The 26,033-nt window shown below is 49.0% G+C and overlaps 2 protein-coding genes across 4 annotated transcripts in view; both read left to right on the top strand.

The window, feature by feature from the left end:
• CACNG8 (calcium voltage-gated channel auxiliary subunit gamma 8) overlaps positions 1-6,294 on the top strand; it is a 21,071-nt gene extending 14,777 nt beyond the window's left edge. Inside the window, 2 exon segments of the mRNA XM_024742201.1 lie at positions 1,893-1,951; positions 6,024-6,294. Of these exon segments, the coding sequence (XP_024597969.1) occupies positions 1,893-1,951; positions 6,024-6,294 (330 nt within the window).
• A 948-nt stretch (positions 6,295-7,242) lies between these two features.
• On the top strand, positions 7,243-22,085 carry CACNG6 (calcium voltage-gated channel auxiliary subunit gamma 6). Of its 3 annotated transcripts, XM_024742232.1 has the most exons (4): positions 7,243-7,558; positions 12,597-12,671; positions 14,398-14,535; positions 21,838-22,085. In XM_024742232.1, exons 1-4 carry the CDS (start codon positions 7,243-7,245, stop codon positions 22,074-22,076), a joined length of 768 nt encoding a protein of 255 aa, XP_024598000.1. In that variant the 3' UTR covers positions 22,077-22,085. The 3 variants fall into 3 exon arrangements, with proteins under 3 accessions (XP_024598000.1, XP_024598001.1, XP_024598002.1); XM_024742233.1 differs by lacking the exon at positions 14,398-14,535 and having other exon boundaries at positions 7,246-7,558; positions 21,838-22,076; XM_024742234.1 differs by lacking the exons at positions 12,597-12,671; positions 14,398-14,535 and having other exon boundaries at positions 7,246-7,558; positions 21,838-22,076.
• The last annotated feature ends 3,948 nt before the right edge of the window (positions 22,086-26,033 follow it).

Here is a 26,033-nt window from a genome sequence, read left to right as displayed (position 1 = left end):
GAGGGGGGCGTGTCCGGGGCGCGTGCGCGGGCGCGCGTGCAACGAGGCTGCCGGGGGTCGGGGGTGCCCCCCTCCTTCCCCGTGAGCGCGCTGCAGACTGCTTAGTCCTCACCCGCGCCCCTCCCCACCTCTCGGGCGTGGGGGAGCGCCCGCCACCCTCCGAATCAGGGACCCTGAGGGAGGGGGAAGGGAAGGGAGGGGGCCGTTGGGAGGGAGCGTCGTGTTTTATTTATTTATTTTTTGTGGGGGGGAGGGGGAGGGCTGTGGTGTTTTCTGCAGTTTTGAGATGTTTTCTTTTTAATGTTTTGCTGTGTGCATGTGGGGGCGGGGCACGGAGGAGGGACTCCCAGCCCAGCCCAACTCCTGGAGAGGGACCCATAACACACGACTATATAGTTATACCTGCAGACTATATATATGCTCTATGTAAAGAGACAGAAAGATAAAAGAGGGATGCAGAAAGGCAAAGTGACAAGGGACAGACGTGGGCATTCGTTCACTTCTTCACTCATCCTTCCACAAGGGCTTGAAAAGCACCTGCTATGTACCAGCATGGCGCTGGGGAGGGAACGTAAACAGTCCCAGAGACAGACTTGATCATTCATTACCAGCAATTTATTTGTGTACTTAAGTGCCAGGCATTGTGCCAAATGCTGAGCCTACAGAAGGAGGGAAGTCAGATAGGGACCCCAACATCCTCACAGAGTTTACATCTTGTGCATGAGACAGACATTAATCCAAGAAATGTATACACCACAGTAAGTTACAGTTAGGGCAAAGGAGAAATCCAAAATGCTCCTTCAGGGAGGCTTAGCCCAGTTTAAAAGGAAGGGATACTTTAGCTAACACAAAAGGATGACAAGAAGCCAGCCAGGTGAAGCTGGAGGGAAGTGTCTTAGCCAGAGAACAGCATATGCAAAGGCCCTGGGGCAGGAAGAGCTTCCAGAGAAGGCTAACATGTACTAGTGAGCCACATGCAGACGGAACAAGATGAGGCTGGAGATGAAGGCAGGGCCAGACTGCCCAGGGACTTGTAGGTCAGATCAAGAGTTTAGATTTAATTTGAGGGCAGTGGGGAGACATGGAATGGCTTTAAACAGGATCATAACATGAATGGTACAGAAAGGAAGGAACTCAGAGATGAGAGTGAGAGGCAGAGACATGCTGAAATACAGCATCAGACACAGGCACTGGCCCTTCAAACTCTCACTCGTGGGAGGGAGCAGATAATCACACAAATACTGAAGCACAGGCATGGTGTCTGGTGTGCAGGAGAAACGCTAGGACTTAAGAGATTCATGTTTCACTCATCCATTAATTCAGCCATTCACTCCTTAACGTTTTTGAGCATCTGCTAATGTACCAGGCAGTGTATTAGTATCAGGATCCCCACTGGTGCTCTCAAGGAGGAGTCAAAAACCGAACTCCAGGCAGGGTGATCGGTGCTGTAACAGGGACCAGGCTGGGCAGTTTGACCAGAGAAGAAGAGACAGAGTGACCAACTGACAAGAGTGGGTAGTACTTGGGGAAACTTCCTGGAGAACATTAGACCCAGGCTGGGTTTCAAAAGGATGAGTGATAAAGGGGGTGAGGAAAGCTTTCACGGGAAAAAAACAACTCGAGTCAGCTTGTGGGGGGGATATAAGAGCATGATGTATTGGGGACAGGGCTCATCCTTTGGGGATGCAGAAGGTCAGGGTAGGGGTGGGAGATAAGACCAGAGAAGCAGCTAGAAGCCAGAGTCTAAGGATGCTAGGGTTCCCGGCTGAGGAGTTTGGACTTTATTCTAAGGGTAGCAGGAGACACGGGAGAGCTTGGAGCAGGTGAAGGGCAGGATTAGACGTGGGTGTCAGAAGGAGGCACCTGGGACGTGGGAAAGGGCTAGACAGGAGGCCAGTGCTGTGGGATAGATGAGAGAGGGTGGCAGCTGAGCTGGGAAAGGGCTCTGGGGGTAGAGGGATGGGGGGAATGGATTTGAAGGTCACTGAGGACACAGAAGGGACAGTGCTCAGTGGGTTTCCCTTCATTTGCTCAGCAAAGATTTCCCAAGGTCCCCCATCTGCCAGGTCTTGTGATGGACTAGAAGACTGGAGGGCAGGGGACCAGGGAGGGATTCCATAGGGGCAATGTTGGAAAGAGATGCTGGGAAACAGAGGGAAAGGAATACAACTAGCGGGACAGAGGGGAACTTAGTGTAGGGATGATAAATGGAGGGAAGGACAGGGAGAGACAAATTTGGTGGAAGACGGGGGCAGAGCTGGCTAGGGGGTAGTGGATTCTAGAGTCCAAAGGCCAAACAAAGCAAGAAAGGTGGAAGATGGGCAGAAGGGAGAGTGGTGGGAAGGAGGGAAGGTGGGGGAGGAAGGATGAGGGCAACAGAGACCAAAACTAGGTGAGTCACAGGGACAAAGGAAAAGGTCAAAGATACAGAAAGGTGATCCAGAAAGGAAAGGAAAACGGACAGGAGAGAGATTGCCACCAAGATACACAAGTCAAAACAGAGAAGTCGGGCTTCCCTGGTGGCGCAGTGGTTGAGAGTCCGCCTGCCGATGCAGGGGACACGGGTTCGTGCCCCGGTCCGGGAAGATCCCACATGCCGCGGAGCGGCTGGGCCCGTGAGCCATGGCCGCTGAGCCTGCGCGTCCGGAGCCAACGGGAGAGGCCACAACAGTGAGAGGCCCGCGTACTGCAAAAAAACAAAACAAAACAAAACAGAGAAGTCTCAGAGATGCAAATATATATATATACACAGCAATGGAGGGGTAAAGCTGCAGAGAAAAATGCAGAGATGTGCCCAGAAAGAAATGTGGAGACTCAGAAGCACGCACAGGGTATAGGATCCATCTATTTCTTTTGTTTGTTTGTTTTCAGTATTCAAGAAAGTCATTGAGTCCCAACCTGTTCTAGACCAGTCTAGGTGCAAGGAATGTGGTATGGAACCGATAGCCAAGGTTTTGCTCTCCTGGAACTCACAGGAGAGACACAATAAACAATATATATAAGAATTTCAGTTGCAGAGAAGTGTTTTTCAAATGAAGCAGGAAAGAGAGTTCCCTGGTAGCCTGGTGGTTAGGATTCCGGGCTTTCCCTGCCATGGCCAGGTTCAATCCCTGGTGGGGGGAACTGAGATCCTGCAAGCCACACAGCACAGGTGGGGATGGGGTGGGGGGAAAGCAAAGCAGGATGTGGCGACTTTAGGGGAGGAGCCTGAGGAAGAACCCACTGCAGCAGTAACAGCAGTGGGTCGTGAGAAGTAAAGGCACGCGACAAGCATTCTGGCCAAGCAGAGACAGCACAAAAGCCCTGAGGAGTCGCCGATTTTTGAGGAGGCCCCATGGCGAGCAGATGAACAAGGATGAGAAAATTGGGGTGAGGTCAGAAGCGTGCGCCGGGGGCCTGTCATGTGGGGGCTTGTAGCCCTGGGAAGAAATTGGAATTTTATTCTAGACCCCATGGGATGGGCATAGGAATGACACGCTCCTGTTTTCATTTATAAAAACAAAACAAAATAACAGAACCGCGTCGCTGTGCTGAGAATAGATTTAGGAGTGAAGGTGGAAATAAGGAATTAAGAGGCTGTCGTCCTTGGCTAGTTGAGGCTGACGGTGGCCTGGACCAATGTGGAACTGGTGAGGGTGGAGAAAAATGGAAGAACAGGAAATGGGATTTTGGAGGCAAAGCCCATGGTGGTGGCGAACTGGATGTAACAGAGGAGGGAAAGAAAAACCAAAGAGAGGGAAGAGAAAAACTCTTAACTGTGTGAAGTTGGGTGGTGCTGCTATGTGTTGCCTGGAAAGGGGTCACTGGGGGAAGGGATCAGGTGGGAGGGGTCAAGCATCCTTCTCGGGCCATGACAAGTTAAGAGAGGCCTGTGAGAAATCCAAGCTGGGATATCAGGTAGCCAGTTGGATATGTGAGACTGGAGCTTGGGGGAGAGGTCATGCTTGGAAATATAAGTTTTGGAAATGTCCGCATATAGGAGACAGCGTATTTAAAGCCTCAGGACTGGATGAGGTGACCTAGGAGATGAGTGTGGATGACAGAGAAAGAACCTGGCCAGAGACTCGGGGCCATCTGCATGGTGGGGGGCGGGGAGGAAGATGTAGTTAAGGGGGCAAGGAGTGACCATGAAGTAGGCAGACACCAGTGCTGAGAACCAGAAAAGGATCCATGGAGCAAAGATAACATGACCCTGACTCGAGGTCATCGCCGTGCAGCAGTAGGGACTGGAGTTTTGCCTGAGTGAGTGGAAGGAAGAGATTGTGGGAGGGAAGGTGGAGGGAAAGGGAGGCCAAGCCATCCTTTTGGTATGAAAGTGACAAGAACTTTCCCACCAAAGAAAGTTCATACCCTTTCTGTGAAAGGAGAGAAAGGAAGGCTGGCAGACAGGGAGATGGAAGAAAGAAAAATAACTCCCGAAAGGAGAAAGCCATTACAGCAGGCAAGATTGAGAAGGATGGGGAGGCCCAGGGCCGGGAGGGGAAGATGGATTCAGGAGGCAGGGCAGAGGCACCGCAGGAAGGTGTCTGATTTCTCAGAATGGAGACGCTGGTGGATGTCACCGAGCCCGACTCCCATCTCACGTTGCTGCCAGCACCAGGCACTTTCTCCGATTCCCCTCTGAGTCCTGCCAAGGCCTGGGAATACCCGGTGAGGTGAAGGAAAGAACAGGTTTCACTCATTCATTTAAGAAATAGTCCCTGAGGCCTTCCAGGCACCAGGCCTTGCGATCTCAGAGCTGGGAACTCAGACCTGAAGACAGGCAGCGCGGCCAATCGGAATGCAGAGGGAGGTGTGCTCTGAAGGGGGGCCCTTCCCTAGCTTGGGAGGGGATGTCTGTGTGTCACCATCTCCCTTCACCCGTCCATCCATTTGCTCATTCATGCAGATCACCTATGCACACTTCCTAAGGCCTCCTGTGTAGCATTTTGGGCTGGGTGGTGCTGAGGCCAATGAGATGGGGTTCTCTTGCACCCGAGCCCTGCCGGAGGCTTATGGGAGAGCCAGACACAGATGTACACAATCGCAATCACATCCCAGGGCCATGCATGCTCCAACGGAAGCAGCACAGGGCGCCCGGCGGACAGAGGTTAGGAGGCACCGGGCCGGCTGGAGCCGTCAACCAGGGGCAAAGGAGTTGGTGAAAGGTGGGTCCCCCCTGGGCCATCGCAGAGGGGCTGCGGGAGGGAGTGAAGGGGTAAAGATCAGGCCCTGCTGCCATTCCACACGGCTGTCCCCGTCCCCGTCCCTGGGGGAGCTGAAACTGCATGGAAGGTCCCCCGGGGGTGCCCCGTCTAATAAACTCGATGAAGAGGACTGTGGCTCTGGTTCCCATGCCCCTGACACCAGCTTCTCCCTGAGGCCTGCCCTTTCCACCTCCTGGGGAGCTGAGGACCCCAGCCCGGGACTCTCTCTTACCATCCTTCAAGATGCAAGGGATTTGGGCCCCAGTCTTCTCCTCCTCAGACTAGGGGTCCAGGCCCCCAGCCCCTCCTCCCTCAGACCCAGGAGTCTAGGCCCCCAGCCCCTCCCCCCTCAGACCCAGGGGTCCAGGCCTCCAGCCCCCTCCCTCCCGTCTCACGAGTTAAAGTCCCCAGTTTCTTCTCTTTCAGGGACCCAAGACCCCGGCCCCAGCTTTCTCCTCCCTCATACCCAGGAGTCCTGCCTCCCCGCCCCTCTTCCCCTGGACCGAGCAGTTCGGGTTCCCAGCCAGGCCTGCTCCGGACCCAAACTCCTGGTTCCCCGCCCTGCCCCCTCTCCAGCTGGGAGATGGGACCCTCAGCTCCCGCCCTTGCCCCTTAAGGAAGTAAAAGTCCTTTCGGTCTCCAGCGGGTCAGGACCTGGCCCCCAGCCCCTCCTCCCAGGGCAGACGTCCTTCTCCCTGCCCCTCGTTCCCTTAAAATACCCGGGATCCCTATGGCAACAGGCGGCGGCAACAGGTGCGGGTGTTATTTACGGGTCGAGCCCGAAATAGCCGGCGATGGTGAAGGGGGTGGGCAGATGGGGGCGAGGCTGGGAGTGAGCGGAGCTGCCGGGCCGGCGGGCGGAGCGGGCAGTGGCGTGCAGAACCGACGGCTCGGAGGCATCGCGGAGCTGGGGTCGGCGCCGCGCAGAGGCAGGAGAGCGAGAGGGGTCCCTACCCAGGAGACGGGGGTGGGAGGCCTGAGGGAGGCGCCTGGCCTGGAGCTGAGCCTGGAGCCGTCCCGACCCGGCCGGCCCTGGGAGCCCGGGGGAGGGGAGCCGAGTGATCCCAAAGGGACACCGAGTCCCTTCCGGGTCGCAGTTGTCCTTTGAGCCGCGTGAGGGGACTTGGTCCCCATTTCCTGAGCCGCATTGCGGACCACAGCACCTTCATCTGAGCCCCAGAAGGGACCCCAGGTCCCCCTCCTGAGCCTTGGGGGTGTCCCTTAGCCCCTTTCTCTCAGCCCCTAGGGCAGACCTTCTCTGGTCTTTTCTCTGAATGGCCAGGGAGACCCCCCTCCCCTCTTCCTGAATTCCAGCAGGTCCCCAGCCTCCTGTCTCTGAACCCCAGCCAGGACTCTGCTGGTCCCCCCTGTGAAAGTGGAGGGGAATCCCACTGCCTCTCTGAGACTCCGAAGTAATTCTGACCTCCCCTTCTGAACTCCCTGCACCCCAATTTTTCCTCTTCTGAACCCCAGGGCGGACCCAACTTCTCTTTCACCAGACTCTGAGCCTCAAAGAAGCCAGGAAGCATCTCCTCTCAAACACAGAGAGGACCTCAGCTCCCCTTCCTGTGTATCCCAAACTTTGAGTCCTAGTGGGAAGCTCGGATTCCCTTCCCCCAAGGAAACACAGCTTCCCTTTGGTGATTCCCTCCAGTGGGGACCCCAGAGCAGCCCCTCAGAGCTTCAGCTGACACTCAGTTCTCCTGCTTCTGGAGCTCTCAGGCCCCCCTCCTGGGTACCCAGTTTCTAGCCGTGAGGCTGGGGGAACCTAGCTTTATCTCTAGTCTCATCTTCTTTGCTGAGCTTCTGTGGGTATCCCAGGCTCTTCTCTGAACCTCAGAGGGTTCCCAGCAGAGGATCTAGGTCCCAGAAGTGACCTCGATTTCCTCATTTGAGGTTCCAGGGAGGATTCAGATCTTCCCATTTCACAGACCAGTGGAAACTGAGCCCCTCACCTGCTTCAAGACCCCAGGCGCTTCCCTCCCCACTCCCACCCCTCAGGAGCCCGCCTCAGCTCTGCCTCTTTCGCACCTGGGCCCTATCGCCCGCGACGAGGATGATGATGTGGTCCAACTTCTTCATGCACGAGGAGGACCGCCGGCGGCGAGCTCACGGGGCGCGCAAGGCCAGGATGACCCCTGAGCACGAGGGGAAGATCAAGCTGGCACTGCTGCTGACCTCCGTGGGTGCCACGCTGGCAGTGCTGGCCGTGGGCACCGAGTTCTGGGTGGAACTCAACACCTACAGGGACAACGGCAGTGCCGTCTGTGATGCTGCCCACCTGGGGCTCTGGAAGATGTGCACCAAGCGACTGTGGCAGGCGGACGTGCCCGCCGGCAGAGACACCTGCGGCCCAGCGGAGCTGCCCGGAGGTGAGAGGCCGCCGCCCCCGCGCAGGGCTTGTATCCCGTGTCTGAGAAACCCGTGCCTGAGCCCCGAGAAGAGAGCGCTTGCGCCCTCAGAATGCGCCCCTACCCACATCAACCTGTGCTCCGGGGACAGCCTCTGCCCCAGGCACAAACTGTGCAGAGAGGGAGTCTGTACCCCCAAACTAGCCTGCACCCCCAGGCCAGTCTGTAGCTCTAGACCAGCCTCTGCCCCCAGAGCAGCCTGTTCCCCCAAACCCGTCTGTGCTCCTAGACCAGCCTGTACCTCCAGACCAGCCGGTGCCCTCAAACTGTCCTATGACCTCCAGAGCTCCTATGCTCCCAGCACAGCGTGTGAGCCCAGACATTTCTGTGTCCCCAGACCAGCCTGTACCCCCAGCAAGCCCATGTTCCTAGAGAAACCTTGTGCCTCTGCACACAGCCTGTGCCCCCGGACCCAGCCGATGACTCCGGACACAGCTGGTGCCCTCAGACAGCCTTTGTCTCCCAGAAACGCTCGCGCCCCTGAGACAGCCTGCACCCTTAGAGAAAGACTCTGGGTTCCTGGTGCCAGCTTGCTCTCCCCACACTGGAGACAGCCTGCACCCCCATCCTGTGGGCCCTGGGGAGAAAGACCACCTTGATGCCCACCCCAAAGTATGCTGTTCCCTCCTGCCGATTCCACCAAACAGCTCTCACCAAAGACCTCCCAACATCCCAGGGCAGACCTTGTGCTTCCTGGAAAATCTGCTTCATTTCCTACCCATTTCACCTCAAATTCCCCAACTGGACACTCCAGCCCTTCTCATTTTCTCTTCCAGGCACCCCGACACCCCTCACTTCCCTACAGAGTGGCTGTTTCACCCGTACCCGTGCCAGAGAGCTATCCCGTACCTCTCACTCTCCCAGACAGGCCACGCCATGCCCTAAACTTATACCAGAGAGACATCCTACACGCCTAGGGGACAGGAATGGGATCTCACTCCACCTCTACTGACCCAAGGAGACTATCTGACACCCCTCAGAGCCCATTTAGGATGTCGCATGCTTGGTCACCCGTATGGCATCTGCAACACTCTTTCCTCTGCAAAGGATGTCCTGTAATCTCAGTACCCCTCAAAGAAGATCTATCCCTCTGGGCTCCAGATGGGATTGCCCTCCTCCTTCACTTCTCCAGATGTGATCTGTTACATCCCTAGGGTCCAAATAAGGATGTTCCAAGCCTTTGATAACAAAGTGGGATGCCAAGCACCCTTGTTATCTGAGGTACCACCCAGTCAGCATGCAGACTGGCTAATTCTCACCCCTCAGAGCCTCAAGCAGGAAGTTCCCAAATTTTTGACAAGTGGGATACTCTGGCAATAAAAAATATTAGATGCTAATGGAGTGCCCGGCTCTGCTCTAAGTATTTCACTTGCAGGAACTCATCAATCCTCACAGCAACCCTATGAGTAGTTATTATCCTCCCCAAAACGAGGAGCAAGAAATACAAATGTCACAGTCTATGCACCCAGGCTAGTCATGTGGGGTTTGAACCCTGGTCATCTCTGTTCTTTCTTTTTCTTTTAAAAAATGTTAAAAAAATGTATTGGAGTATAGCTGATTTACAATGTTGTGTTAGTTTCAGGTGTACAGCAAAGTGAATCAGTTATACATATACATATATCCACTCTTTTTGTAGATTCTTTTCCCATATAGGCCATTACAGAGTATGGAGTAGAGTTCCCTGTGCTGTACGGTAGGTTCTTATTATTTATTTATCTTATATATAGTAGTGTGTATATCCCAGTTTATCCCTACCCGCCTTATCTCCTGGTTACCATAAGTTTTTTTCCGACATCTGTGACTCTGCTTCTGTTTTGTAAATAAGTTCATTTGTACCCTTTTTTTAGATTCCACATATAAGCTATATCGTATGATATTTGTCTTTCTGTGTTTGACTTATTTCACTCAGTATGGCAGTCTCTAGGTCCATCCATGTTGCTGCAGATGGCATTATTTTGTTCTCTTTTATGGCTGAGTAATATTCCACTGTATATATGTACCACATCTTCTTTATCCATTCCTCTGTTGACAGACATTTAGGTTGCTTCCATGTCCTGACGATTGTAAACAGCGCTGCAACGAACATTGGGGTGCATGTATCTTTTTGAATTATGGTTTTCTCTGGATATATGCCCAGGAGTGGGATTACTGGGTCATATGGTAGTTCTATTTTTAGTTTTTTAAGGAAGCTCCATACTGTTCTTCCTAGTGGCTGCACCAATTTACATTCCCACCAACAGTGTAGGAGGGTTCCTGGTCATCTCTGTTCTTAACAGCAACACTGTATTGCATCTCACTAGTCCATAAATATGTCCCAAAGGTCCTCACTGCACTGGGGGGGCTGTCCCGCCCCACCTGACTGCATAATATGGGGTCCCTCACATCCCTTGATGTCTCCCTAATGGTCAGAAAGAGCTTCAGTCTCCTTAAAGGACCATCACCATCATCCCACAATCCTGACCCTTCAGAGGACATCTCCCAAATTGCAAGATTTCAGAAATATCCCACACATCCCATGGCCCATCAAAGGACATCCCAAAGGGGGGTGACCCATATCCTACTCTTTTCCAAATGGGATATGCCATATCCTCTGGGGTCAGAGACAAGATGCCCTAAATCATTAGTAGCCAAAATGGGATGCCAGACACCCCATTCTCTCTCAGAAAGATGTATCACACCTTCTTATTCTCTAGTTGAGACTTCCCATTTCCCTTGTAGAGGAAGACCGCTTTCCCCCCACCGACTTGTGGCAGATAGCATCCTCGCCGTTTGTTCTGCAGCACAGAGCATCCTTTACGTTTTGCTGCTGCGGGGTCAGGACTCACATTTCCCACTGCTCCTGCCAGGACATCTCATGCCCTTTCCTTTCCTTGACAGTACCAGGTGGAGTGTCCCACACCACCTCACCTGTCTCTGGAATTTATCTCTTGTCCCTCAGCATCCCCCTTCAATTCGGAAAGTTCCTTTCCACTTCCCCAGACCACCTGACCTGTCTCCTATTTCTTAATACCCGTCTTATTCTCGACCTCTCCCCTCCCTTTCCCTCTGTTCTCTCCTCAGTTTCCCCATCTGTGGAATGAGAAAGTTGGAGTAGGTGAATTCTGTGGAAGTTCTGGTCTTAAAATGCAATTTAGAAAGCACCTTTTTTTTTTTTTTTTTTTTTTAGTGTGGGCTTTCTTGAACTTCAAGTACACAAATTTGGATGAATCATACTTTTCATTTTCTGCCACAGAATCATTACCAGCCTGTACAAGATCCTTCATGTGCTTTATTTTACATTCTTATTCTTTTTTTCCATTCTTTCCTAACTCATCTCTTTAATGCATTTGATATGCATCCATGGATATGTATTTTAACTTAGAAAAATCGTGTTTTTAATATATGTATGTATTTGAATTTCCATAAATGATATCATGCTATAGATTTTTTCCTATTTTTGATTTTTTTCCTCAACACTGTTTCTCAAATCTTTCCGTGCTGCTCTCTGTTAGTCTAGTTTGTGGCTACTAGGTGCTGCAGAGACTTGCCCATCACATTCACTTGTCTATTCCAGTAGAGATGGGCACCTAGGTTGATTCCAACTCCCTGTTTATTTATTTATTTCTTTTTTGGCTGTGCCGTGTGGCGTTCGGGATCTTAGTTCCCGGACCAGGGATCGAGCCCAAGCCCACTGCAGTGGAAGCGCAGAGTCCTGACCACTGGACCCCCAGGGACGTCCCCCCACCTCCCTATTATTATAAACAGTGTAGCAACGAACATGATGCAACCCATATATGTTCCTGCACGTGGTTTTTTTCTGAATGTATACCCAGAAGTGAAACTGTTGGGTTATAGGGATAAACATACTTCACTTCATAAAGTATGTCAGAGTGCTTTCCAAAAAGGCTAGTACCCATTTACACCCCCAGCTGTTTCCTCTTATCCTTCCAATGCTTGATATTATCCTTTGAATATTTGCCCATCTAACTGATCTAAAGTGCCATGTCCTGCTGATTTAAGTTGCATTTCTGTGATCCCTGCTGAGGTGGAGCATCTCTTCATGTACTTGTGAGTAATCCACGCTTCCTCTTCTATGAATTGACTATTCATATCCTTTGCCCAGTTTTCAGTTGGGTTATCTCTCTTTTCTTGCTGATCTGGAAGAGTTCTTTGTGTAGTCTAGACATAAATCCTTTCTGAGATAAGAATCTCTTTTGAGGGCTTCCCTGGTGGCGCAGTGGTTGAGAGTCTGCCTGGCGAGGCAGGGGATGCGGGTTCGTGCCCCGTTCTGGGAAGATCCCACATGCCGCGGAGCGGCTGGGCCCGTGAGCCATGGCCGCTGAGCCTCCGCGTCCGGAGCCCGTGCTCCGCGATGGGAGAGGCCACAGCAGTGGGAGGCCCGCGAACCAAAAAAAAATCTCTTCTGAGTCTTCTGCCTGGATCTTGGGGTGCTTTGTTAAATAAAGTGATTATCCATTTCTTTCTCTTTTTTTTATTTTGCGGTACACGGGCCTCTCACTGTTGTGGCCTCTCCCGTTGCGGAGCACAGGCTCCGGACGCGCAGGCTCAGCGGCCATGGCTCATGGAGCCAGCTGCTCTGCAGCATGTGGGATCCTCCCGGACCAGGGCACGAACCCATGTCCCCTGCTTCGGCAGACAGACTCTCAACCACTGCGCCACCAGGGAAGCCCATTCATTTCTATTCTCACTGGACCCTACACAAACTCATGTGACAGAGCCAGGAAACAGACTATTAACTCACTTTATACAGGAATAATTGGAAGCTCAGAGAGGTCAATAGCCCACTCAAGGCCGCAGATCTGGACCTCAAAGCTCTGGATTGGAATCGCAGCTCCTGTGATAGCGGGTGGTTTCACTTCTCTGAGCATGAGTTCTCTCTATCAGGGATGTTAATTTCACATTTCTAGGTTATTGTGAGCTATGTTAAATGTCCAGCCCTGAGCTTACACTAGGGACCTCCATGTCATTATCTCTCTTTTTCTCTCTTCTGCTGCCACAGAAGCAAACTGCACTTATTTTAAATTCTTCACCACGGGAGAGGATGCTCACATCTTCCAGAGAACCACAAAGAAAGGTAAGAACTTTTTGCCCGGTGGAGGGGATATGCTGACCACGCTAAAGGATTCCTTTTCTTTCTTTCTCTTTTTTGTAAATTGAAGTATAGTTATTTCCAATATTGTGTTAATTTCAGGTGTACAGCAAAGTGATTCAGTTATTTTTTTCAGATTATATTCCCTTATAGTTTATTAAAAGGTATTATAATTCCCTGCGCTATACAGTAAGTCCTTGTTGCTTATCTATTTCATGTATAGTAGTTTGTATCCGTTAATCCCAGGGGGGTTCTTGATAGCATTGTACTCTTCTCTGCTTTGCCGCGGGATGGGCACAAGCTCCTAAATCCTGGCGAGGTCTCATCTTCGGAGAGAGGTGGTTCTCCAGAGCCCTGTGTCCAACATTCCCGCCTCAGCTCTGCTTTTGCCACATGCCGTGTTACTTTGGGCAAGTCCCAGCCCCTCTCTGTGGATAGTACGTTAACATCTCACAAGTGTGCATCTCCCACATGCTAAACACAGCGCTGGGTGTTTCATTTATAAGAGTTCCAGTCCTTGCCATGACCCTGCAGGGCAGGGGCTTTATCTTAATCTTCCAGATGAGAAAACACAAATCCATACATGGTTTAATTTATTTCCCCAGGAAGTGGCAGAGGCAGAGGCAGGATTCGAACCCAAATAATTCCAAATGTAAAGTAGTGCTCTCCAATAAAATATTCCATGAGATTGGGAATGTTCTGTATCTGCACTGACCGATATGGTAGCCACTGGCCACATGTGGCCGGTGCAACTAAGACACTGAGTTTTAAATTTTGTTCAATTTAAATCCATTTAAAATTAAAAGACCCTCCGTGGCTAGTGTCTACCATTCTGGACAATAAAACTTCTAAGGCTTTACCCTTTCTACTCTAACCACAGTCTCTCCATCACCCCAGTATGTCAGTATCCCCACCAGTAAAGGAATTGCGGTCAGTATGTCAATATCCCCACTAGTAAAAGAACTGTGGTATGTCATGAACCTTATCTGGTCTTTGGAAGGATTTAATGAAATGATGCAGCTAAAATATGCAGTATGGTGCCTCCACATGGTAGGTCCTCCATAAACAGTGGAGGACTCTTTATGGAGGACCTACTTACCCTCTCCACTCCTTTCTGTCTTATCTTGGTGCTAAGCGAGCTTGGGCAAGTCGCTGTGCTCCCCTAGGATAGCCAAATAATCACAGGGCACACATATGGAACAAGTGCTGTGTGCCAGGTGATGCACTGGGTACATTACATATGTGATTTCTAATCCTCACAGCAGTCAAGTAGAGATTTTGATCTTGATTTTCCAGAGGAGGAAACTGAGGTTCAGAGAGGTTCAGTGACTCTACCAGAATCTTCCAGCCAGGAAGTAGCTGGGGAGAGTTCTGACTTGGATCATTCCGCTGTAATGTACCACCTTCTCTGTTGTCTCCCACACACCCCACTGCCACAGTTTCCTCACCGGTAAACAAATGGTGACCAGATCATAAGTAATACTTGGTAGTTCCCATCTCCTTCTAATTCTGGCTCTGTCCTTTCTTTGCTCTGTGACCTTAAGCAATTAACCGACCCTTTCTGAGTCTTAGTTCTTCCTTCAACAGTATGAGTAAAACATTGAACTGGATGATCTTCTACTTGAAAATTCTTCTCTAGTCCTGGATCTTCTGGGAGTTCTCTCTACTCCCTACATCCTGTATTCTCTACTTCCCCTTCCCCTCCTCACAGAGGTAAATATGGCGGCTGCGGTGATAGCAGTGCTAGGCCTGGCAGTCATGGCCCTGGGGTGCCTCTGTATCATCATGGTGCTCAGCAAAGGTGCAGAGTTCCTGCTCCGGGTTGGAGCCATCTGCTTCGGCCTCTCAGGTGAGGGTTGAGAGCCTGCAGACTGAGGACATTGCATGCTGGGAGGTCGGGTCTCCAAACGCCATTGCATGTTGGGAGGTCAGGTCTCCAAGCACTGTTGCATGCTGGGAAGTCGGGTTTCCAAGCACTGTTGCATGCTGGGAGGTCGAGGGAGGTCTCCAAGCCCTGTTGTAGGCTGGGAGGTTGGGTCTCCAAACACTGTTGTGTGCTGGGAATTGGTGGAAGCTCAAAGGCTATAGAAGTCTCAAGGATGGGAGAGTTCTAAGTTCTGTTGTTGACTGGGAATTGGGGAGTCTCCAAAGACTTCTTTAGATTGGAATCTAGGGTCCCCAAGCACTGTTGCAAGCTGGGACGTTGAGGGAGGTCCCCATGCACTGTTGTATGCTGTCAGGTTGAGGAAGGTCTCTAAGTACCATTGCATGCTGGGAAGCACAAGGCCTATAGTAGGCTCAAATATGAGGATGGTCCAAGCACTGTTGTTGGCTGGGAACTGAAGGTTCTCCAAACACTCTTTTAAATTTGGACCTGGAGTCTGCAAGAACTGTTGCATTTTTGGAGTTGGGGGTCCAAAAAAATTCTGCATCTTGTGAAATGTAGCCCTCATTGGATCAAATGTTTTCTAAGGTGGATAGATAAGCCATAAACTATATAAGCTTCATTTGTTTATCTTTCGTGTATCTACTGAGCACCTACTATGTTCCAGGCACTGAGCTAAGGGCTGGAGATATAAGATTAATAAGACAGACACTGTGTCTGCCCTCATAGAGCCTAGATTCTGACAGAGATAGACAGTAACCAACAATTACCCATATAATAATCCAACTATAATTGTGATGAGAGTTACAATAAAGCATATAAGGGGTACACACTGGGGTTGGGGGGCTTGTCAGAGAAACTTCCTGAGAAAGTGATATTTAGGCTGACAATCGAAGGAGGAACAGAAATTATCCGGTCAGAATATGGAGTTGACAGTAGTGGTGGCCATGTTGGTGATGTTTGTTGTTGCGGTGGTAATGTTGGCGATGCCCTTGATATGGTAATAGTGGTGACGGAATAGCATATATGTAGTCTGTAAAAGACTTGGCAAGTTTAAAAGAAGATGAATGAACAGAATGAAGATCAGAGCATAGGGCGGGGCAAAGTTTGCGCAAATGTACATGGTAACCTTAGTTAACAAATGAAGTAGAGGCTTGGTGCAAGATGAGTCAATGGAGGTCCCTGGTGGTCCAGTGGTTAGGACTCTGCGTTCTCACTGCAGAGGGCTATGGGTTCAGTCCCTGGCTGGGGAACTAAGATCCTACAAGCTCCGCGCGGACGAAACGAAAACAAAAATAAAGGAGACAGGGAGATATGAATGTTCAAGAGCACACTCGAATAGAAATTATTAGGAATCACGTTCTTATTATTGTTTTGTGCCTTAGAGAGCTTCCTAAACAAAGGGGGAAATTCAGTCATTCCCTGTCTTTCATTTATTCATTAGAAAGGTGTCTGCCCTTAAGGAGATTATCGTCTGGTTAAGGACAGAGAAGTGATACAAATCATCCCACAATGACAAACTGCGGGAAGTGCTGTGAAGGAAAAGCAGAGTTCTGTGAGGATGCATAACGAGGGCACTTCATTTAAAGCAGAATTAGAGAAAGGCTCTCTGAGGAGATGACACTTAAAACATCAAAGTATGGGTAACCAAGCTAGAAAGAGTTCGGTGGATTTCGAGTCCTGAAAGAACGCCAGTGAGGCTGGAGCATGGAGAGTAAGGAGGATACTGGTTTAAAAGACAAACCAAGAAATCAACAGGGAATCAAAAGATCTGGGTTGGAGTCCCAAATTCCAGCCCAGGGAGGAGATAGAAATTAGGCAGATAAATAATGCTCATATAAATTAATATATGTTAACAATATATGTTAACAATTACCAATTGTGGTAAATGCTATAAATGAAAAGTAAAGAGTCTAATGAAAATGTATAACAGGGAGACCCAGCAGAGACTTGACTGGTGGTGGTCAGGGAAGCCTTCTCAGAAGAAGTGTAATTCAAGTAAGGAATTCTGTAGAGAATGAGGATGTGTAAGGTGGGCTCAGGGAGGGGTAAGCAGACAGTTATTCCAAGCAGCACAAAGGTCTCCAGGCTTGAAGAAATCTGGTGCATTTGAAGTCCCGAATGGGACTTCCCTGGCCCTCCAGTGGTTAGGCCGCCACGCTTCCACTGCAGGAGGCTCGGGTTCAATCCCTGGTCCGGGTGACTAAGATCTCGCATGCCACGCGGTACAGCCAAAAAATAAAACAAAAATAAAGTCCTGAAAGAAGTCCTACTCCATACTGCTGTAGGATGGGAAGGGCAGCTTGAGAGGAGGCTGAAGAAACAGGCAGGGGACCAGGTCACGTGGGCCCTTCTAGGTCATTCGAGGGAAGTCAGGTTCGATCAGGGAGAAGGTAAAGTAATGCGCCTAAGAGAAGAGTCTTGGAGTAGACCTGTCTGGGCTCAAACCCACATGGCTCTTTTCTAGGCTTCAATTTCCCCATCTGTAAAGCAGGGATAATAATAATAATACCCATTCATAAGGTCTAGTGGAAGAGGTGAGATGTGGGAGCATTTGGTTAGATTCTTGTTGCAAAGCTAGTGTGTCAAAGCCAGAGCTCCACAAACTACAGCCCATGGTCAAATCCTACCTGCCTCTTGTTTTGGAGTTAGTGACATTTTTTTTTTTTTTTTTTTTTTGCAGTACACGGGCCTCTCACTGTTGTGGCCTCTCCCGTTGCGGAGCACAGACTCCGGACGCGCAGGCTCAGCGGCCATGGCTCACGGGCCCAGCCGCTCGGCGGCATATGGGATCTTCCCGGACCGGGGCACGAACCCGTGTCCCCTGCACCGGCAGGCAGACTCTCATCCGCTGCGCCACCAGGGAAGCCCTGGAGTTAGTGACATTTTAAAACCATAAATCATATTGTGGTTCCTACCTAGATCGAAAGCCACGGATGAATTTCCACCACTAGAATAACGTGGCTCTGAGGTCTTATGTGGTCTGGCTCCTACGTGAGACTTCGCCTCTTACCATTTGTTCTCTCTGTTCTGTCCATATTAACCTCTTTGCTGTTCTCAGACCCTCCAAGTTCATTCCCTCCTCAGAGCATTCTGCAGTGCTGTCCCCTCAGCCTGGAGTGCTCTTCCGCCAGCTCTTCCCATGTCTCATTTCTGCAGATCATGTTAGCCGCTGATCATATGTCACCTCCTCAGAAAGACCACTGTTGGCCACCTTGTCTAAAGTAGACCCCTTCCCTGCTGTGTCCCTACCTTGCCTTATTTTTCTTCGTAGAATTGATCACTACCTGAAATTATGCATTTATGTATGCCTTTGTTTGCTAGGGCTGCCATAACAAAGTACCACAGACTGGGTGCCTTACACACCAGAAATGTATTTTCTCACAGTTCTGGAGGCTGGAAGTCCGAGATCAACATGTCAGCAGGTTCGGCTCCTTCTGAGGCCAATCTCCTTGGCATGTAGCTGGCTGTCTTCTCCCAGTGTCCTCACATGGTCCTTCCCCATGCTTGTCTGTGTCCTAATCTCCTCTTCTTATAAGGGCACCAGACATACTGGATCAAGGCCCACCCTAGTGACCTCATTTTAAGTGAATTACCTCTTTAAAGACCACAACTCCAAATATAGTCATATTCCAAGGCCCTGGGGATCAGAACCCCAATGTGTGAACTTTTGGGGGGATGCAGTTCAACCCACATCAATACATTTACCTGATTTTTGTCCATCTCCCCTTTTGGGGTGAATTTCCAGGAGGACAGCCCCTTCATTATGTTTTTTTTTTTTTTCTGGGCCGTGCTGTGTGGCATGCAGGATCTTAGTTCCCCGATCAGGGATCGAACCCGTGCCCCCTGCATTGGGAGCACGGAGTCTTAACCACTGGACCGCCAGGGAAGTCCCTAGTTTTGTTCTTGTATTTTATATATATTTTATAATGAGAGTTCAATTAAGATCTATTGACTGAATGAGAGAATGCATGAATTAGCAGTGGAATGAAGGGGACTGGATGGTGTCGCTCCCTCGTACAGATGCTTTTCCACCTCCAGTGCTCTGATGCTGACCTGCATGAGGTCAAGAAAGGATCACAAAGGGACCACTGAGCCATGTTATGCAGACTCCAGGCTGTATTCTCCAGGCCCCTGACTTAAAACCATGGGGGAGGGCTTCCCCGGTGGCACAGTGGTTAAGAATCCGCCTGCCAATGCAGGGGACACAGGTTCAATCCCTGGTCCGGGAAGATCCTACATGCCTCAGAGCAACTAAGCCTGCAAGCCACAACTACTGAGCCTGCAAGCCACAACTACTGAAGCCCGGGTGCCACAACTACTGAAGCCTGCACGCCTAGAGCCCGTGCTCCGCAACAAGAGAAGCCACCACAATGAGAAGCCCGCGCACTGCAACGAAGATAGCCCCCGCTCACTGCAACTAGAGAAAGCCCGCACGCAACAACGAAGACCCAACACAGCCAAAAATAAAAAATAAATAAAATGAAATAAATTAAAATTTTTAAAAAAGTTAAAAAACAAAACCATGGGGAAACTGGGAGTGTAGGGAGGAAGGAAGTTCAGAGATCAAGGTTGAAGTCAGACTCTGGGGTCTGAGAGGGGAGGCAGCCAGGATGCATGAGCCATGCATGACCATTGGACGGTCCTACGTGATCTTACTCCGCCCACCTCTGTACTTCCGCTGCCCACCACCCCCCTCCCCTCCCCCATCGTCTTTGCTCCGCTGCACTGACTTTTCTTTTTTCCCTCTAACACACTCTACTCCACCCTACCGCAAAGCCTTTGCACCAGCCATTCCTTCTGCCCAGAATAGCCATTGCTGTTTTGTGCATGGCTGGCTTCTTTTCGTCCATTTGGGTCTCAGCTCCAATGGCTTTTCTGATGACGCCATGTAAAGCCCCAGCCCCACCCCCTGGATGTCACGGCCCTTCCCACCACTCTGTTTTTTATCTCCTTCCTAGCGTGCATCGCTGTCTGAAATTATCCCGTCTTCTCACATGTTTACTTTGGCAGTTACAACCTGGTCGCCCGCAGGCCAGCGACAGCCCATAAATGTCCTTTGTTTGGCGGGCAGCGTCTACAGATTTCTCTGAGCCAATATTTAAAGATTGGGTGAATTCCCGTAAAACTCATAATCGTTTAAAAAAATGCTAGCTGTTCTTGAAAACTCAGAAGACCTGGTCTACTAAGCCGCCGTTTCTGACGGGCTGCAGTTGGCTGGAGCCGGGTTTGGGCTATGCTTTGTCACGGTCCCCACCGTGCCTGCCTGCTCACTTGTTTGGACTTTCTCATTGTCTACTGGAGACATTTGAGTTTTGCAAGCCTTGGTTTATTTGTGTACCATTTGTCTCCTCCAAGTAGAACATAGGTTCTGTCAGGTTAGGGTTCTTTGGTCTGTCTTGTTCCTTTCTTTTTCTTTAATCAAATTGCATTACATGACTGATTTTCTTTTCGTTTTGTAATCCACCATCACTCTCTTTTCTTTTCAACTTTATTGGGATATGATTGACAAGTATAAATTGTGTGTGTGTATATATATATATGCACACACATATATGTATATATATATGTATACACAATTGTATGTAAGGTATACAACTTGCAGGATCTCAGTTCCCTGACCAGGGATTGAACCTGGGCCATGGCAGTGAAAGTGCTGAGCCCGAATCACTAGACCGCGAGGGAAGTCCCCTACAGCTTGATGTTTTCATATATTTTGATATACATCGTGAGGTGATCAACACAATCAAACAAGTTAACACATTCATCACCTCACATAGTAACTTGTTTTTTGCAGTGAGAACATTTAAGATCTACTCTCTTAGCAACTTTTATGGACACAGTATTATTAACTATAGTCACCATGCTGTACCTTAGATCTCCAGAATTTATTCCTCTTCAGACTGGAAGTTTGTGCCCTTTGACCAGCATCTCCCCATCTTCCCCCTCCGCTCAGTCCCCGGCAGCCACCATTCTGCTCTCTGCTTCTACGGTTTCAACTTAGATTCCATCATCACTCTTTACTCAAGTCTGAATGGGGTCTTAATTTGACTTTTGTGATTCTTGATTCCTTGGTTTGCTTTGTTCTTTTCTTAAGTGGTGAAAGACACATTAACATAAAACTTACCATTTGAACCATTTTTAAGTGTCCACTTCTGTGGCGTCAAGTCCATTCACGCAGGTGTGCAGCCATCACCACCATCCATCGCCAGAGCTTTTGCATCTTCACCAAGTAAAACTCCGCCCCCATGAAACACCAACTCCCCATTCCTCTTCCCCACCCCCGCACCCACCTTCTACTTTCTGTCTCTCTGAATTTGTGTCTCGTTCTTCCTTTCTCTCCAGCGTCTAAAATTGCGCCTGCTATAGAGTAGGTGCTTAATAAGCAGTTGTTGAGGAGGTGCTAGTGAAACTGCAGAAATGCATCTCGGGGGTCTCCGAGGAGCTCCGGTTCTTTATGTCTCGGCACAGAAAGAATTCAGCGAGAGGCCAAGTGATAGATAAGAAGTGATTTATTAGAATAAGATACTTGTGTGCCTTACAAGCGGGTGAGCTAGAGGGTGCCACGCCAAGAACTTAGTGGGCTACAGTTTTATAATCAAAGGAGGGTGGGGAGGGGGAGAAGACCACCTCCTTCCTCATTCTTTTTTTTTTTTTTCTTCCTCATTCTTGAGTAGACGTCAAGCTTCCATCCTCAGCTCCGCCTCCAAGTCAGGCGGGAGGGTTTTCTTGTCCCTACGTGGTCAAGCTGGGACTGTCATGGCCCAATGGAAATGAGCAAAAAGGCGGTAACATATACTAGAATATGATGGATCATCTCAGCTTTCAGCATAATGTCAACTTTTCCTTATATTTTTGTTTTTAATGTGCGCAGAGGAGTGTTACCTTAGGAATCAAGCCTCTCTGGGCAGGATGTGGGTCTTATTTCGCCGTTGTTTCATTGTCTGGGGGCATGTCTCAGGCTTCTGTTGCATGGTTGTGTTGCTAAGCGAGCCTGCTTGGTTTTGTGGTTAAGCGAACCTGCTTTCTTGAGAGATCATTAACTTACAGGGGTCTCCCATGCTTTTTTTCCTTTACTTACAGTCCCCTAGTGGGATTAACTATGTAATCACCTACTTTGTCCCTTTACTCTGTTCCTATCACTAGGGGGTCCCCCAGGTTTCTTGTCTGAGTAAGCATGTGATGGGGTATATTGGGGGAGAGGCTCAGACCCCCGTTGGGGGCCCCAGGGGCCTGAGGGCCACATCTGTTCTCCTCTCCCCACAGGCCTGCTGCTTCTGGTCAGCCTGGAGGTGTTCCGCCATTCCGTGCAAGCCTTGCTGCAGGGAGTTAGCCCTGAGCCTCCCCCGTCCCCGGCCCTGACCTATGAATACTCCTGGTCTCTGGGCTGTGGCGTGGGGGCCGGCTTGGTCCTGATCCTGGGGAGTGGCTCCTTTTTCCTGCTCACCCTGCCTCCCTGGCCCTGGGGCTCCCTCTGTCCCAAGTGGGGGCACAGGGCCACCTAGGGTCACCGTTGTGCTTTCTCTAAGCAACTCCCAAACCCTTCGCCTTTCTCCATTGTGCCCCTCAGAATCTTTTGCCCCATGTCCTAGAGAAACTGTGTTCTCCCTGCTCTGGGGGCCCATGCTGTTTGCACAGAACTGCCCCTCACGCCCTCATCTTTTTTCTCTGTAAATATGTTTTTCTCGGGGGCTGAATTTGGGTTGCTTAGGAGTGGGATGGGGAGAGGATTTTTGCAAATGAGGATCCCCAGGGAAGGCTGGTGGGGACCTGATGGGGTAACTAGGGAGTGTGGGGGGGTGAGGTCAGGGGGTCTTGGGAGGGAGTTGGATCTATTTGTTCCACAGATTTGGATGTATTTGCTTGTGGGAGAGACTTCCTCCAGGGAAACGGGAATGGGGGAGGAGAGAATCTCTGGGTCTGACCTCACTGTGGCCTGATTTGGGATTAAAGGTTTGGAAATTTAACAACTTTGATTTGGAGTCCGTTGTGATGTGATTTGTGTACTCCAGGGTAGAGAAAAGGGGTCACTTGTGCTCTCCAGAAACCCACTACATGCTACTTGTCAGCCCCAAAGTCACATGTCAATGAACCCATAGAGAGTGACAGAAAACTCAACAGTTTGGAACACAAACACTGTTATGGATTGAAGGGGTCCCTCCTGAAAGTATTTGTTGGGGTCCTAACCACCAGGACCTCATAATTGACTTCATTTGCAGATAGGGTCTTTGCAGATGTGACCAAGTGAAAATGAGGTCATTAGGGTGGGCCCTAATCCAATAGGACTTGTGTCCTTACATGGAGAGATTAGGACACTGATACGTGCAGAGGGAAGATGAGGTGAAGAGACACAGGGAGAAGATGACCGTCTACAAGCCAAGGAGAGGTGCCTAGAACAGATTCTCCCTTGCAGCCCCCAGAAGGAACCAGCCCTGCAGACACTGTGATCTTGGACTTCCAGCCTCCAGAACCGTGAGACTGTGCATTTCTGTTGTTTAAGTCCCCCAGTCTGTGGTACTCTGTTAGGGCAGCCCTAGCAAGCTGATACACCTGTTAGTCCCTGGAAGTGGGGTTCTGCTGCAATAAGTACCTAAAAATGTAGAAGTGGCTTTGGAATTAGGGAATGGGTAGAAGCTGGAGGTGTTTTGAGGTGCATGCTAGAAACAGCCATGATCGCCTTGACAAGACTGTTGGTAGGAATATGGAAGTGAAAGGAAATTCCTAGGAGGGCTCAGGACTTGCTGTAGAGGAAGTGTACATCATCTTAGAGAATATACGTATCATTATGAACAGAGTATTGGTAGAAGCTGTTCAACCACAACTAACAGTGACCAGGCCATGCAGACCTGGTGTCAAGGGTTGAAATCCTTCAGCCCAAGGGCCCAGCCTCCTCTCATGAAGACCAGTGTATGTATTTCACCTCAAAAATCACAACTCGAATGAATTCTTCAATTAGATAGGAATTGCTGAAGCTGATCTCAAAGGCCAAAGTCTCTTAAACATTTAAAAATATTTAAAATATGGAATATGTGCCATTTTATGAATGCAGATATTGTGAGTGTGACTCTCTTAAATGCTTCTATATTTAATTATACATTATATGTGTAATTATATATATTATATATTACATAATATATATAATTTTAAATATTTACTATAAATTCAATCAATAAATGTAATATTGTAAAATTAATATATTTAATAAAGTAGAAGATCTATATTATAATATAAAATTCTAACAGAATATACTATATTTTAATATAAAATTCTATATAATATTATACCAATATTATATATAATACATGATTACATCATAATAAACAGATCATTATATTGATATTATGGATATTGTAATATATTAATATATTCACATAAGTGTTTCTCTATTTAATTATAAATACAACTATATGTTATATAATCATGTATAATGATAACATATATTATAATCTTTATATAAAACATATTAATATTCTGTCATATTGTATAAACAGAGCATTCATAGGATTACACTGATGTAATATAATATTTATACAATATGACATATTATATAAATAATATAATACGTATATATGTAACATGATATTTATACAATATAACCTGTTATGTAAATATAATACTTACATATATATAACGTGATATTTATACAACATATTATACTACATAAGTCTTGTAACATTTATAATGTAATTATGACTTGTCCCAGGGTTGGAAGCACCTTCCTCCACGAGGAGATCATTTGTCATCCAAGAGGTGTGGGGTAACCCTTTCTTGATTAGCTGAGGCTGCACCCCATCTCAGATTCAGTGGGGCACTCTGGCAGGACATTCTCTTTCTTTCTCTTTCTTTCTTTTTTTTTTCTTGTACTCGGGCCTCTCACTGCTGTGACCTCTTCCGTTGCGGAGCACAGGTTCCAGACGCGCAGACTCGGCGGCCATGGCTCATGGGCCCAGCCGCTCCGCGGCATGTGGGATCCTCCCAGACCGGGGCACGAACCCGCGTCCCCTGCATCGGCAGGCGGACTCTCAACCACTGCGCCACCAGGGAGGCCCCTCTTTATTTCTTTCTGCACGGAGCTCAGCATCGTGCTAAGGATACTGAGCGGAGAGCCGGGGATGTGCATTCGCTTCTGATTCAAGGGGCAGAAGAAGTGTCCGGCTGTGGTTGAGAATGTGGGCTCTGGACCCGGACCGTCTGGTATGAAACCGTGGCCCCCCCTTTCATAGCTTGAACAACTTGCTTACCCTCTCTGTTTCCTCATGCTCATTGCAGCGCTTACCTCCTAGAGTCCCTGTGAGGAGTGAACACTGCAATAATCTCTGCAAAGCCCCTGGAAGACTGTCTGGCACAGGTCATAACTCCACCAGTCTTGCTGTCACTATTATTTATTGAGTGGCACTTTGGGCTGGGCATACAGTAGAGTGTATAGGGACCCCTGCTGGGCTGAAAGTCTGGTGATGGAAACAGATATTAATCACATAATCACACTAATGAATGTGTAGTTATAAAGTGAGATAAGTGCTAGGAAAAGGGATCACAAACAATTTTTCTTTTCTACTCGACTTTGTGCCCAGTGGACTCAGGGAAGCCCCGAGTTGTCTGCCTTGGGGATGGGATCCTCTGGTCTTGGGGGAATGACTCTTGGTCCAGTGGGGTCTTCACTCTGCACCCTCTTTCCCACTTGGGATATTTGTGGATTTTCCAAAAGTGGGAGAAGGAAATAGAGACCCCTCTGAGACAAATAACTGGAATCACATTATACTATGGGATAATTTATCAATTTGCATCTGGTCACCTCATTTTTTTTTTTTTTTGCAGTACGCGGGCTTCTCACTGTTGTGGCCTCTCCCGCTGTGGAGCACAGGCTCCGGACGCGCAGGCTCAGCGGCCATGGCTCACGGGCCCAGACGCTCCGCGGCATGTGGGATCGTCCCGGACCGCAGACGGACTCCCAACCACTGCGCCACCAGGGAAGCCCCCACCTCATATTTTTTGAAGTGACGGGAAATAGAAGCTTCTTGAAATCTACCACCTTTTCTGTCCTTGTTGTTTACATTTACTTTTTTGAACATAATCTCAGACTTACAGAGAAGTTGCAAGAACCAGAATAGCGTATAGAAGACCCACATACTCTATTCAGATTCACCTATTGCTAACATTTCACCCGACACCCAAATGTGTAGGGTCTTTTATCCCGCAAACATTTATTTTTAAGTGTGAAGTGCACCATGTATGTGCTGACTTATGGATACAACTGTATGAATAGTCCGAGTTTGATTCTCTTAAATGCAGACTCAACATCCCATTGAAAGAATTAAAATTAAAAACACCCACTAATCTCAGAACCCAGGCTAAGGAAAAGAACTAGTATCTTGGAAACTGCTGGTATTTCCTTACTAGTATCCCCACCTTAAGGCACAGCTCTCACAGATAAAACAGCCACACCCTGAATTTTGACTAAATCA

This window comes from Neophocaena asiaeorientalis, unplaced genomic scaffold, assembly GCF_003031525.2.
Source record: "Neophocaena asiaeorientalis asiaeorientalis breed wild unplaced genomic scaffold, Neophocaena_asiaeorientalis_V1.1 scaffold614, whole genome shotgun sequence".
In the NCBI taxonomy this organism is placed as follows: domain Eukaryota; kingdom Metazoa; phylum Chordata; class Mammalia; order Artiodactyla; family Phocoenidae; genus Neophocaena; species Neophocaena asiaeorientalis.
Note: the sequence above shows the minus strand (reverse complement) of the source record. Positions and strands in the feature narration are given on the sequence as shown.

Excerpts from the sequence above, each read along its gene's own strand:
- CACNG6 (XM_024742232.1), top strand. The coding sequence starts at position 7,243 with ATGATGATGTGGTCCAACTTCTTCATGCACGAGGAGGACCGCCGGCGG. Across the intron at positions 7,559-12,596 it reads CCCAGCGGAGCTGCCCGGAG|AAGCAAACTGCACTTATTTT; the intron begins GTGAGAGGCCGC and ends CTGCTGCCACAG. Across the intron at positions 12,672-14,397 it reads CCAGAGAACCACAAAGAAAG|AGGTAAATATGGCGGCTGCG; the intron begins GTAAGAACTTTT and ends CCCTCCTCACAG.